The sequence below is a fragment of the Canis lupus genome, chromosome 25, assembly GCF_011100685.1.
Source record: "Canis lupus familiaris isolate Mischka breed German Shepherd chromosome 25, alternate assembly UU_Cfam_GSD_1.0, whole genome shotgun sequence".
NCBI lineage: Eukaryota > Metazoa > Chordata > Mammalia > Carnivora > Canidae > Canis > Canis lupus.
In genome coordinates, this window is record NC_049246.1 from 48,838,341 (window position 1) to 48,850,958 (window position 12,618).

At 53.3% G+C, this 12,618-nt stretch overlaps 1 protein-coding gene and 1 non-coding gene across 4 annotated transcripts in view; one reads left to right on the top strand and one right to left on the bottom strand.

The window, feature by feature from the left end:
• UBE2F (ubiquitin conjugating enzyme E2 F (putative)) overlaps window positions 1-3,145 on the top strand; it is a 55,890-nt gene extending 52,745 nt beyond the window's left edge. For all 3 annotated transcript variants that reach the window (XM_038574339.1, XM_038574340.1, XM_038574341.1), the window contains exon 10: window positions 1,895-3,145. In XM_038574339.1, the coding sequence (XP_038430267.1) occupies window positions 1,895-1,945 (51 nt within the window). In that variant the 3' untranslated portion in view covers window positions 1,946-3,145. The remainder of the gene's footprint in view (window positions 1-1,894) is intronic.
• Window positions 2,468-11,915, bottom strand: LOC102156765. The gene is made up of 3 exons (XR_005378898.1): window positions 10,934-11,915; window positions 9,339-9,425; window positions 2,468-3,055 (listed from the first exon to the last, which is right to left on the bottom strand). It is a non-coding gene; the product is annotated as an uncharacterized LOC102156765 (transcript).
• Window positions 11,916-12,618: the final 703 nt, after the last annotated feature.

Sequence of the window (12,618 nt, forward strand, 5' to 3'; positions counted from 1 at the left end):
GCTGTTTTATGTAGGGTGTCGTGAGAAGGCCTTTCTGATAAGATGTGAGTAGAGATCTGATGTGAACCAAATGGGTATTGGGCAAGAGTATTCTGGAGAGTATTAACAGTGGTGCAAAGGCCCTGAGGCGGGAATGTGCTAGGGGTGTTCAGGGAAGAATACAGAGGGCAGCGTGACTGCTAGAGAGCAGCATCCTTGAGTGGCCATGGCAGGCCCTGTCCCACACTTCCCAGAGAGCGTTTATTCTCCTGACATCTCTATGAGGGAGGGACTCATTATCCTCGGTCTGCTGCTGGGGATGTAGAGCCACCATGGAGGTAAGAGACTTGCTGGGAAGGGCAGAGCCCAAGATGTGAACCCAGGCAGTCTGGTCCCAAAGTCCTTGGGCTTCATGTGGGTTCTGCTCTGTGGGCCTGTGGGGTGGGAGGCAGCAGAGGCTGAGCACGAAGATTCTCGGAGGCCATGGGCTCCGGGCTTCATCTGGGGTGAGGGGAGAGCAAAGGAGGTGAGACTGAGCAGACGCACCTTTGGTCCTGAGGGCAGGACCGGGGCGGCAGTGCCTGTGGGGTCTTCACATCCTGCAAGCAGTGGCTGTGGCTCCTTAGGAGCTGGCGGTACCATTGGCTTCTGGGTACTGTGGAAATGGCCGAGTCAGGGCTCCTGTCCGCAAACGCAGGCTCAGCAGCTCTCCACTTCCTCACTTAAGATGACAAGCAAGTCACCAAATCATTTTCAGACCCTTAAATCAGGAACCTGCCCTGACCTTGAACGGGTTACCGTGTGCATTAAGTGTAGCAGGAGAGGGGGTCTCCTGGGTGTTCCACCCACTTCTAGCTGCTTCCCCTGGAAGAGGCGCCACTCTAGGCAAGGACTGGCCCCAGGAAGGCACAGCCAGTGCAGCACCTACCAGGGGCTCTGCTGTGCCCTCTGCGTGCGCTGGGGGCCCTTGGCGTTACCTGTCACATGATGGGACCTGATGGGACTGAAGCAGTGTGACCCCACGGCCAGCAGTGACCTAGCAGCTGTGTTGTAGGAGTAAGAGGGTTAAGTTCCACCTGTCAGATCACAGTGTCCTGAATGCTGAATGCATGTGTTCTTAGGTGGGCAAGCTCCAAGTCCCTCCTGGTGCCTGTGGTCCCTGGGGCCCTTGCCCAGTCCTGCAAGGCCAAGGAACTTAGGTCCTAACGTTAGACCCAAGGGGCACACCTGGGGCACTTCCTGCCCATACTGGCTTGGAGACCCTGAGGGCCACACCACCTCTTCACCAGAGGAGTTGGGCCAGGTGCCCAGGTGGCCTCTGCTCGATGCCTGCAGAGGGAGCTTTGCAGCAAGCCCTCTGTGGGCAAGGTCATCACCATGAGAAGTGGGCATGTTTTGAATAGTCTACAAGGTCTGGGGGGTTGTTCTAGGAAGATGATCTGGACATAGGTGTCTCTGGAGAACAGCAGGTATGGCTCATCCCCAGTTGAGGTCAAGAGCCCCGTCCTGACCTACATTGTCACCTGCACCACACTATGGGCCTCACTTTCTACATCTCCAAAACAAGCGGTCTCGGGTTCTGTTCCGCTCAGAGCTTCTGTGTTGGGTCCCCACCCCAGCCCTCCCAGCACAGTGGCACGGCGTCCTGCACACAGCAGGCACCTGGAGGAGTAGGGAACCAACACTCTGCTCCCTGGGCCTCTAATGGTCCTACAGCCCTGGCAGCTGGGTTGGGGTGGGGGGGTGCAGTTGGAGTCCACGTCCTTCCGTCCTTCCTAAGCTCTAAGCTCTCGAGAGCTCAGCGGCTCCTCAGTGGCTCCTGGGCTTGGGTGGGTCCTACTTGTCTGGAAGCGTTTCGTTGCTAACTCGCTCCCCTTTTCCTTCTCTCCCTGATCCCCCCCCTCCCGCTCCACAGGAGGACTTCCGGAATAAAGTGGAAGACTACATTAAGCGTTACGCCAGATGATAGGAGGAGGAGACGGTGGGGCTGTGGACTGTGTTGTAGGCTTGTCTCCAACAACCAAGAGGGAGCTCCCGTCCCCAGTCCTCGCGCTCCCCTGAGACCCACAGGGTCATCCGCATCCTGTGACCATGCTGTCCCGAGGAAGAACCTCTTCACGACTGCCCATTGTAGATGGAGAGTCCCACATAAATACAGCAAGAAAATGCGTTTGGGGTTCTAAAGAGTTGTCTGCTTACCTTAACATGTTTACTTTTTGGAAACTGTACTGTATAGGCTATTGATGAGATTCCTGAGAAGTTGTAATGAACTCAGAATTGAGGCTAGCGCTCGCTTCTTCCCCTTTTCCCAACCAAAATCCTCCCCCGCACAAGTGATGATGATGTGCTCAGTGTAGCTCGCGGATGGGCCCTAAGAACCCCGCTGCATACTGTGATTGGATGCACATTCTCTTAGCTCCTCCACGGATGCCGGCCCCGCCTAGGTGTCGTGAAGCTTCCCAGAACGCACAGTCATTCACTGTAGATCTCTTACTGAAATGCGTATTTTATTTAATGTAAGTATATTTTGGAACAGATTTGTAATTTGTACAATTTAATGCTTTAATTATTTTTTTCTATTCTCATTTAGTTTGTATTTTCATTGTATAGAGCAGACAGATGTTGGGTCAAGCAACTATTGAAGAGAAATACAAAGAAAATATGAAAGACCCATTATTCCTTCTGTCCAACTGAAACAGGAATTTGGCTTTTAAAAATTAGCTCTTGCTTTTGGGTCCAGACGGGGCGAGGAAGTTTTGGAACCCCTTGAAGCTACTAGCTCTGTCTGATTTTTTTAAAAGAAAAAGAAAAAAAGCAGGGAGCCCTTTCTCAGCTGCTGGCCCGAGGAGACTGGCTGGAGCCCCACCGGCCGGGGGCGTGGCGTTTCCACAGCAGCCCGTGGGGGAGCCCAGGGAGGGCAGAGGTACCGCCAGTCAGCCCTCCGGTGTCTGATGCCACAGACCGCAGCTGTGGCTTTGGACTCTGCTGCGGTTCGGCGTCCGTGGGGAACCGCCCAGGCCGGGGATCGGCGGTGGCACGTAGCACAGTCAGGCCAATGCACTTCAGAGTAGGAGCGCTGAGGAGGCAAACGGATTTACTCCGGCATTTAGACGTCTGAACTAGTGAAATCAAATGCACAATAAATGTTTGTGTGGTTTCCACCTGCTGCCTGCCTGGCACACCCACGTTTAACTGACCGCCTCCTTTGGCCTCTGGATCTCCCCTCTACCCAGTCTGATCTGCGGTTCTTAATTTATAATACAGTTTTCTGATAGGAGATCGGCAGGGGAGGAACATAGGCCATGCTTCCCAGGTGTTATCAGGGGTTGTGCCTGTTAGGTTGCAGGGAGCCCTGACCGCAGGGATATCTCTGGTGCACAGAGCAGGAAGGTGGGGCTGGAGCCAGGGCACGGTGGCCTCTTGGAGGCTCAGGGCCCACGGGGGAACAGTCCCCTCACCTCCTGAAGCCCGGGAGGGGCACAGCAGCTTACACACTTTTAAATGGAGCTTTGCCCAGGGTCCCAGGACACGGGTCAGCTGGACACGGGGCTGGCTCCTGCTACTGGGGTCAGCAGACCGGCCGCTGGCCTGCCCACATGCCAGGGTTCTGCCCCTGGGACCCAGGGCACGTGGTTCTCTGCCTGGGCAACCCCGGGCCTGAGTCCTGGCACATCTACAACTGTCGGGCAGCTCCCAGGCCGCACAGCTGGTGGTGCAGGTGGAGGTGAAGCAGTGATACCAGGCCCACGGGTGAATGGAAACACGCATATTGTAGGTAAAGGAATGTGCCTTCTGGACAAGACTGGGACGGACAGCTGTGAATTCTGACCTCAAAACGTAGAGAAATACACAGTAGAGAAATACTGTGTATCCGAGGTCAAGTAATTTCTTCAAAAAACCTTTTTCCACATGACAGGGTCATCCCTTTCTGTCCAGTGGAAATCCCTCAGAGCCCTGCCCCCCTTCCCCTATCTTGTTGAGCACACACCCAACCTGGCCCGTCGCCGTGGAGAACCGGTACTGTGCTGGCTACTTGGCAGCGGGGCTCACGGCATCTTCTGGTGGCTGCAGAACCCTGGTTTCCAGGCCTTTTTGGTTTCTTGGGGTCTCCCCACTCTGACCCTAGTCCATGTGCCCACCACCCTGGTGGTAGTGGATTTCCCAGCTGCCAGGGGTGGGTATACTGAGCCAGCCCCGGGGCCAGACAGGAGCAGAGAAAACCCCGGGGGACACGAAGCTCCGGGACTTTTCCCGTGTCCACTTGGGTCCCCATAGCTCGACTGCTTCGAATTTGCTATGTCAGCAGCATGTTTTTCAAGCTCACAAGGAAACAGTCCCAGGATAGACTTGTCAGAAGGAAGAGGCTCACATCCCCCCGCTGACCTTCCCTCAAGCACACCACCTGCGAGTCCCCTCCCTCTGCCGTCTCCGTGAGGGACTCCCGTGTCAGGTGCTGGTCCGGCCGTGCTCCTCGCTGCTCGCCTGTGTTATCTTCACCCACTGTGTTGGGGCTGCTGCAGGGCTCTGGCCCAGGTGCAGTGCCTCGGCTCCTGCTCAACAAGACCCCCCCCCCCCCCCTTCTATCCAGCATCCTCTGCAAGCACTGAAAGCCTTAGAGGGCCGTTCCTGATTCCTACTAACCACAGACCAAGCCAGGTGGTGCACCTGCTAGAGAAGTCGCTGCAATACAGAAGTTCATGAAGAAACTGGAGAGGCTCGTTCCGACCATTTGCAGTTGCTAAAATACTCTGAATATATAGTCTTTAAGAGGAACGTGTACCTTAGCCTTTAGGTATTTATTTTAAATAAGCATCCTTCCCCCGTGACTTGGCTGCAGCCAAACCAGTCAGCAGAGTCTTGGGGCACCTGGTGGCAGAGCCAGCACATCTTGAATGGCAGCAGGAACAGACTGAACAACCCTTCTGCTGGGCTCTGGAGTTTAGCAAAAAAAAAAAAAAAAAAAAAAATTCCCAGAGGGCAAACAAACTCTCAGACAGTGGTGACCACTAAGATGTTACGTGTGTCCAGAGGACACGCCCCACTGTTCCCTAGGGCTGCTCTCTTACCCCTCACTCTCATTCTCTAAAGACCCACTGTGAAAAAAAAAAATCATATTCCTTCTAAATAGGACTTTGTGCAGGTTTATCAAAATCACCCAGAATTTTTTTAGTGTAAAATCCCAACCTCTTGTAAAATTGGTTAGCCACCAATAAAGAGTTGCAGTCTTTAACTCTTCTTTTCCAGCTAGTACAGTCTATCCCAGGAGTGTTTTCACTTTCATCCACTTAAAAATGTTTCATCTTGGAAAGTCAGGTTTGCTACAAGTTCATCATTCATCAAAGTGGGTCTAGTAAAATGCTGATAGTTTTAGCAAAATATGGTTTTAATTTTCCTCTGCCAAAGAACTTGGAAAACGAAGAGCACCCATCCCTCCCCTTTCCTCCCTCAAACAAAATCCCGTCTGGAAGGGCTAATTCGGAGGGTTCCATATTGCCCATTGACGTCCCCACTCATGGCCTGGGTTTCCGTGGTTTACCAAAACTGATCTATTGGAAGAACTGGTTTGAAAAAAAAGTTCCTCAAAAAGCCCAGTGATGAAGGCATTCGGGGACCTTGCCTTGTTAAGAATGTCTATTTGTGCTAAGCTGTATAAAGAACTGAATTATAATCTTTTTTAAAAAATCCAGTTTAGGGCTCATTCATTTTCATTGCCAAGCCCACTGAGCCAGAGTTGTTTGATAAATTCACTTTTTAGCTTATGTCAGGGCCAGCTGGAAGGAACAGGGCTTGCCGCAGAGTTCCCAGTGCTGGAGGAGAGACAGGACAGGGCCCCCAGCACTGCAGCGAGGGTGGCGTGAATACTTGCTAGGGGCCAGGGGCCAGGGGCCAGGGAAGAGACCATAGGCACGGAAGGCGTAAGCCTCCTGTCGCCTCCCCATTGAGCCTGTGGTCCGTGGTGCACCCCCAGCAGTGTTTCCTCCTCCCTGGCCTCACAGGACTGACTCATCTGTGTTGTAGTTTTCCGTGTTGGGTGTTTATAATCTCAGTGTCAGACCACATTGACCTTCCTCCCCACTCATCGCTCCCTCCCGTGCACCACGTGGTGCTCGCCGCCAGTAGTAGATCTTCCCAAATATCTCTAAAAATTAATTTCCACCCCAATGGCCCCATTCACCTGTGTCTTTCACACCCACACCCACCCACACCCAGGGTGAGGCTGGAGGGCCAGAAGGTGTGTGCAGCACTGTGGTAAAGAGCCTCGTTTCTTATTCTTAAGGGGTTTCATCTCCAAGCTCATCTGAGAAGAGAAAACCTTTTTCCCTGGGCTGGTTCTCGATAGAGAGGGAGCAAGTGGAGCCCAGTGAGCACGGATCCCGCTGTGGTTGCCGTGTGCCTTGGCAGACCAGCCAGTGATGTGTAACAAGAACCACAGCTGATGGAGGAAGAGCACAGGATGGAGGAAGACCTGGCCAACACCCCCGTGAGACCAAACCAAACTGGTGGGCTGGCTCCCCACGTCCTCCCCACCTTGCTGCCAGAGGTGGGAGCACCTCTAAAACAACCCTGACTTCCCGGTGCCTCCAAAATAAGCCCCCTTGTGCTTAGCATACAGATGCATTGTCCTCGGTCACCTGTCCACTGCCAGCCACTGCCCTGAAGACCCTGCCTGACCTCAGAGTGGTACCTTCATGCCTTGCAATGAGATCCACATCCCTCCTGGGGCTCCTTTCAAGATTCAGTTCATATGGTGCCACCACCGTGAAGCCTATCTTACAGGCAGATGGGCAGGTGCTGGGGTATCCTCATCTTGCCCAGGCTTCCAGAATTATTCCTTCCATATGTATTCCTGCCCGTCCCAGGTGTCCGGTGCACGAGGAGCACAGGGCCTTAGCCATCCTGCAGTAACGAATAGCTTATTACGATGCACTTGCTTAGGCCAAGTAAATACAGCAGGAGCTTCAGAGCACAAGTACACCAGCAAGCCTGCTCGAGACGGTCACGTCCTGGACGCCGGACATGCCAGCCAGCGAGGCAGTAGCTGCAGAGGGCATCTGCTACCACAGAGGTGAGCAAGCGACCCTTACATCAGCTGCAGCTGCCAAGTCTGAACAGCCTGCTTTGCTTGAGTAAATGGGACTGTGAACAAATACTGCAGGGAAGAAAAGATGTCAGGCAGACAGGATGAATTGGATGCTGGAAATGGACTGTAGGATTAAAAGAAAAAATTTCAGGCGGGGGTAGGGGGCAGGGAAACACGTTTAGGAAAATGCAGTGAATTGTATCTTTGACTTGGAATCAAGTCCTAAGGGGGCAACAGGCCAAAAGGAAAGGACTGTAGGATGGAACCGAAGCTGTGGCAACACCTCCACAGCAGGGCAGGGCAGATGCTGGAAAGATAGAGATGGTGTGGGGACAAATTGGAGAAGTTCTCCCGCCGTGCAGGAGAGTCACAAAGGAGCCATCAAGGGAAGGAACAGGCAGAGGGCACTTGCACCAGCCTAAGATGGGCTGACAGGGCTGTCCTATTCAAACAAGCGAAACCCTGACAATCTAGATGGTACCACAGTTTCCAGACATCAGACCCCAGACCGAGCAGGACAGCGATCCTGAGTGAGACCTGCCCGGGAAGGGGAGACCCAGGTGGAACCCAGCTTGAGATGTAACTAATTACGTAGCAAGTCCAGGGGAGCTCCAGTTCCCAGCAGAGAACCTCTCCCACAGAGAGGGAGCCCCGGAGACCTGCAGCGGGTCCTCTCAGGCTGGTACCTGGGTACTGACTAGCAGTGCACCCGGGAAACTGCCCGACAGTGGGGAACAGCACCCCCCAAGAGAAGAGAAAATGCCCCCTTGAGTTGATACAAGGCCAGTAGTCTACATTCCCATGAGCCAGAATGGATTTGTGATCCACCTGTGATTCACGGTGAGCTGGGGAGACGACTAGCTCAGTAACAGTTAAAGGCCGCACTCGTCCCACCCAAATATCTTAAAAGCAAGCCTTAAAATGATCCGGTTATTTCAAATGAACTGCATCCCAGAACAAAGACGAGAATTTTAAAAATCCAGAACCTGGGTCGCTTGGGTGGCTCGGTGGGTTAGGGAGCCAACTCTCCATCTCAGCTCAAGTCATGGATCTCAGGGTCATGGGAGAGGGCCCTGCATCAGTATCCACACTTAGCGTGGGGTCTGCTTGCGATTCTCTCCTGTTCCCTCTGCCCCTTCCCCTGCTGGCACACACATGGAGGCTCTCTCTCTCTAAAATAAATAAATCTGTTTAAAAAAATAAAAATACAAATAAAGGAGCACCTGGGTGGCTCAGTGGTTGAGCATCTGCCTTTGGCTCAGGGCATGACCCTGGGGTCCTGAGATCGAGTCCTGCACTGGGCTCCCCTCAGGGAGCCTCCTTCTCCCTCGGCCTGTGTCTCTGCCTCTATGTGTGTGTGTGTCTCTCGTGAATAAATAAAATCTTTAATACAAAAAAAACAAAACAAAACAAAAAACAAGTCGGAGTGCCTAGGTGGCTCAGTGGGTTAGGCGTCTGCCTCTAGCTCTAGTCGTGATCCCAGGGTCCCTGCTCAGCATCTGCTTCTCCCTCCCCCTCTGTCCCTCTGCTCCTCTGTCCTGTTCTCCCTACCCCCGGCTCATGCTCTTTCTCTCAAATAAATAAAATCTAAAACAAAACAAAAAACAAACTGAGTGGAGTCATACCAGTAGACTAGCACTAGGAGAAACTGTGAACAACAAGACAGAAGGAATATGATCCCAAATGGCAAGTAGACGCACACACCAGGGGCTCACCCTCAGCACTGTGACCTGGTGGCCAGTCCTGTGCACTGGAGGGTATTAGTGGCTTCCACTCACTAGATCCCAGAAGCACCTACCCCCCGCCCCCCGTTATGATAACCAAAACATCTCTAAGGCATTGCCAAATGTCCCGTGGAAGGAAAAGTCACTCCCCTTTGAAAATCGCTGGACTGCATAGATTTTTCTTTTGAATTTTTCATCCCTTTGTGCTTTTGAACAATCATCTAAGAGAATTCTTAGGCTTGGGCATTCAGCTCAGTAATTTGCCCTTTGTGGCTAATTCTGTTCAGCCCACCTATTGTTTTCTTTTTAATAGACTTTATTTTTTAGAGCACTTTTAGGTTCACAGCCAAACTGGGTGGAAAGCAGAGCTCCCATATACCCTTGCCGCCACTGTCATGCATGACCTCTCCCACTGCAGACATCGCACAGATGCAACCTTTGTTACACCTGATGAACCTCCATTAACACATCATTGTTACCCAAAATCCACAGTTTTTCGCTGGGGGTTCACAAATATATACTAAAATGTACCCATGGTGATAGTACAGGCTCACCTCCAAGATACTGCTGGCTTGGTTCCAGAACGCCACAGTAGAGCGAGTATCGCAATAAGGGAGTCAGATGAATTTTTTGGCTTCCTACTGTAGATAAAAGTTACATTTTATGCAACGCTGCAGCCTGTCAGGTGTGCAACAGAACTAGGTCTAAAAAAGCAATGTCCGAGCCTTCACTGAAAGCCACCTCGCTGCTATAAAATGCTGGCCCTGTCGCAGCGCCCAGCGAGCCGCCGTCCCTGCACCGAAGCAGGTCCCACCTCTATATCGCGGCCGCCGAGGGTCCGGGTCCAGGCCGGGGCCTGCGGTGGCTTCCTGAGCTAAGATGACAATTTTCTGCGTGGCTTGACTTCCCCTCGCGGCCTCCCTGGCGCGCGTGGCGCTGCTGGACGGCGCTGCACCTGCAGGAGAACGTCCTCCGGGCCTGGAGCCCGGCTCTGCGACCGCCGCTCTGTCCCCGGAGCGCAGGGAACCGCTCGGTCCTCCGCCGTCACCGCAGCGGCCTTCCCGGCGGCGTCACCCGGACGGATTCCGTCTCGGGAAACCACCTTCCCGGCTCGTCCGTGGGAAGCAGCTGCTCCCCGTCACGCTGTCCCACGGGAGGGCGCGACCCGGGCCTGACTTCAGGCTCCGCTTGGAACCCTGGTTCCTCTACTGTCCCCCCCGCCCGCCAGCACCCCGTCCCCATCTGCAGTGACTTCCCCACCAAATGCTCAAACCTTCGGTTTGTAAAAACAACAGCAAAAACAAACCTGTTATCTGAGAAGCACAATAAATCGAGAAGTAAAACAAGGTACGCCTGTATCGTTCAAAATACTTTCACAGCCCTAAAAATCTTATGTTCTATTCCTTCTTCCCTCCACCCGTCCCAGGTGGACTGAGTATTTAAAACTTGATTAGTGGAAAAAATAAAAATAAAAATAAAACTTGATTAGTGGGCAGCCCCGGTGACCCAGCGGTTTGGTGCCGCCTTCGGCCCAGGGCGTTATCCTGGAGACCCAGGATGGAGTCCCACGTCGGGCTCCCTGCGTGGAGCCTGCCTCTCCCTCTGCCTGTGTCTCTACCTCTGTGTGTGTGTCTTTCATGAATAAATAAATAAAATCCTTTAAAAAAATAAAACTTGATTATAGTTTTTGTTCAACATCTATTTGTTTCATAACCACCTTTAAGAAGAAAATCCCAGCAGTGCACTTATCTGTTGGAGACCAATTCTGGAAGCTCCGCTACTTTTGCCCTCGGGCATGAGTTGCTCTTTGGATCTCGTTTTCATGGAGATCACATTCCTCAAATGTTTGATCTTTTTAAGATTTTGTTTATCTGACAAAGAGCACAGCAGAGAGAAGCAGGCTCCCTGCTAAGGTAACCACCCCCTCCCCAAATGTCTGGTCCTTTTTAAAAAATTTTTTTTTTATTTATTCATGAGAGACACACACAGAGAGGCCGAGACGCAGGCAGAGGGAGAAGCAGGCTCCACGCAGGGAGCCCGATGCGGAACCCGATCCCGGGTCTCCAGGATCACGCCCTGGGCAGAAGGCGGCGCTAAACCGCTGAGCCCCCCGGGCCGCCCAAATGTCTGGTCTTTATTGAGCACTTACCTTGGTAATGACGACTTCCTGCGGCAGGTTGGAGCAGCCCTCGAGGAAGAGCCTGGTGGTGGCTCCGTGTTGCACCACCCAGCGCCTTTAGTGGCCTCAGCAACGGGCCCTCCGTTCTTTCTAGGCCTCTATCCCCAGCCACATGGGCACTATCTTCTCTGACTTGTCTCCGACTCCACCACACTCACTACATCCATCCAGAACCACAAACCCTCTAACTACTAATTGGCCCGACGTGCTGGAGGCGAATCACCTGTGAGCCGCACCTGGGCGCCCTCCAGCTCCCATCCACACAGCCCTCCCTGCAGATCTGGAGAAGGAATCCTGCCCCCTACCTTCCGACGTCCCCCACCCACCCTTGCTCTTCATCACCTGCAGGACCTTGGCTCTCCTCTCCTATCTCAGGGGCCTTGTGACCGCCCTACCCCGCCCCCCCGCAGCATATAAACAAGTTCATGTTCTACAGCATTTCCCTTAGTCGTGTACTCCTCTTTTAGGCTCTTTCTCAGCTCATCCTCTGGGAGAGGGTTGACCACAGTCTTCATTCTTTCCTGTCCCATTCACCCCGCAACTCACGGCACACTTTCCTGCCCTCTCCTCACTGCTGTCCTAAAGCTTCTCCTACTAAATGCACCAGTGCCCCCTAGTCCCCCTATAAGGAAGACACTTTCCCAAGTCATCTCAGCTGCACTTTACACTCTCATCTGTTCTCATTCTTTCCTAATTCCCTTTCTTTTTCTCCCCTTTGGATTATCCTTGAGCTCCTGTGTAGCTCTTGGCTTCTTAAACTTTGGTGTGTCCTTGGGATGCCTGGGTTAAACATCGGACCCTTGGTTTTGTTCAGGTTAGGATCTGAGGGTTGTGGGATGGAGCCCCAGGGGCTCTGCGCTCAGTGGGGAGTCTGCCTGAGATTCTCATTCCCTGCACCCCTCCCCCACTCACACTCTCTCAAATGAATCAATAAATCTTTAAAAAAATTATTTTTCAGGGCAGCCTGGGTGGCTCAGTGATTTAGTGCCTGCCTTTGGCCTGGGGCCTGATCCTGGAGACCCGGGATCGAGTCCCGCATCGGGCTCCCTGCATGGAGCCTGCTTCTCCCTCTGCCTGTGTCTCTGCCTCTCTCTGTGTCTCTGATCAATAAAATAAAATCTTATTTTTTTCAGTGTGTCCTTTGCTGTGGTCGCAACTGCCAAGTCACTGGCTCGGTATGCAAGCAAGAATGAAAGGACAGAAGGAACCAGAAATGCAGACACTTGCAGAGCTGGAAGAGACGACTCCTGGACCCCAACAGGAGCTCAAGTCTTCCAAAAGCCGATTACAATTCAGCTTCTTGATAAAGCATTCCTGGACTCAAATTCTGGCTCCTTCATCGCCGTGTGAACTTGGGGAAGATGCTGAACCCCTATAGTCTCAATTTCCTCCCAACAGTGCCCACTCGCGGTTTACCACGGTTGTTACTCAGTACGTGACGGTGCTTACCGCGGGGCACGTGCTCTGGGCTCTGAGATGGCGGGACGGCCGGCAGGCCGGGGTCACGCTGCACCTGTCGCCCGCCCCGGGCCCTGCGCCCCCACCCGCGCTCCTCCGCCCGCCCGGGGTCCGCTGCACCTGTCGCCCGCCCAGGCCCCTGCACCGTCCTCGCTCGAGCCCTCGTCCCTGCGCCCCCACCCGCGCTCCTCCGCCCG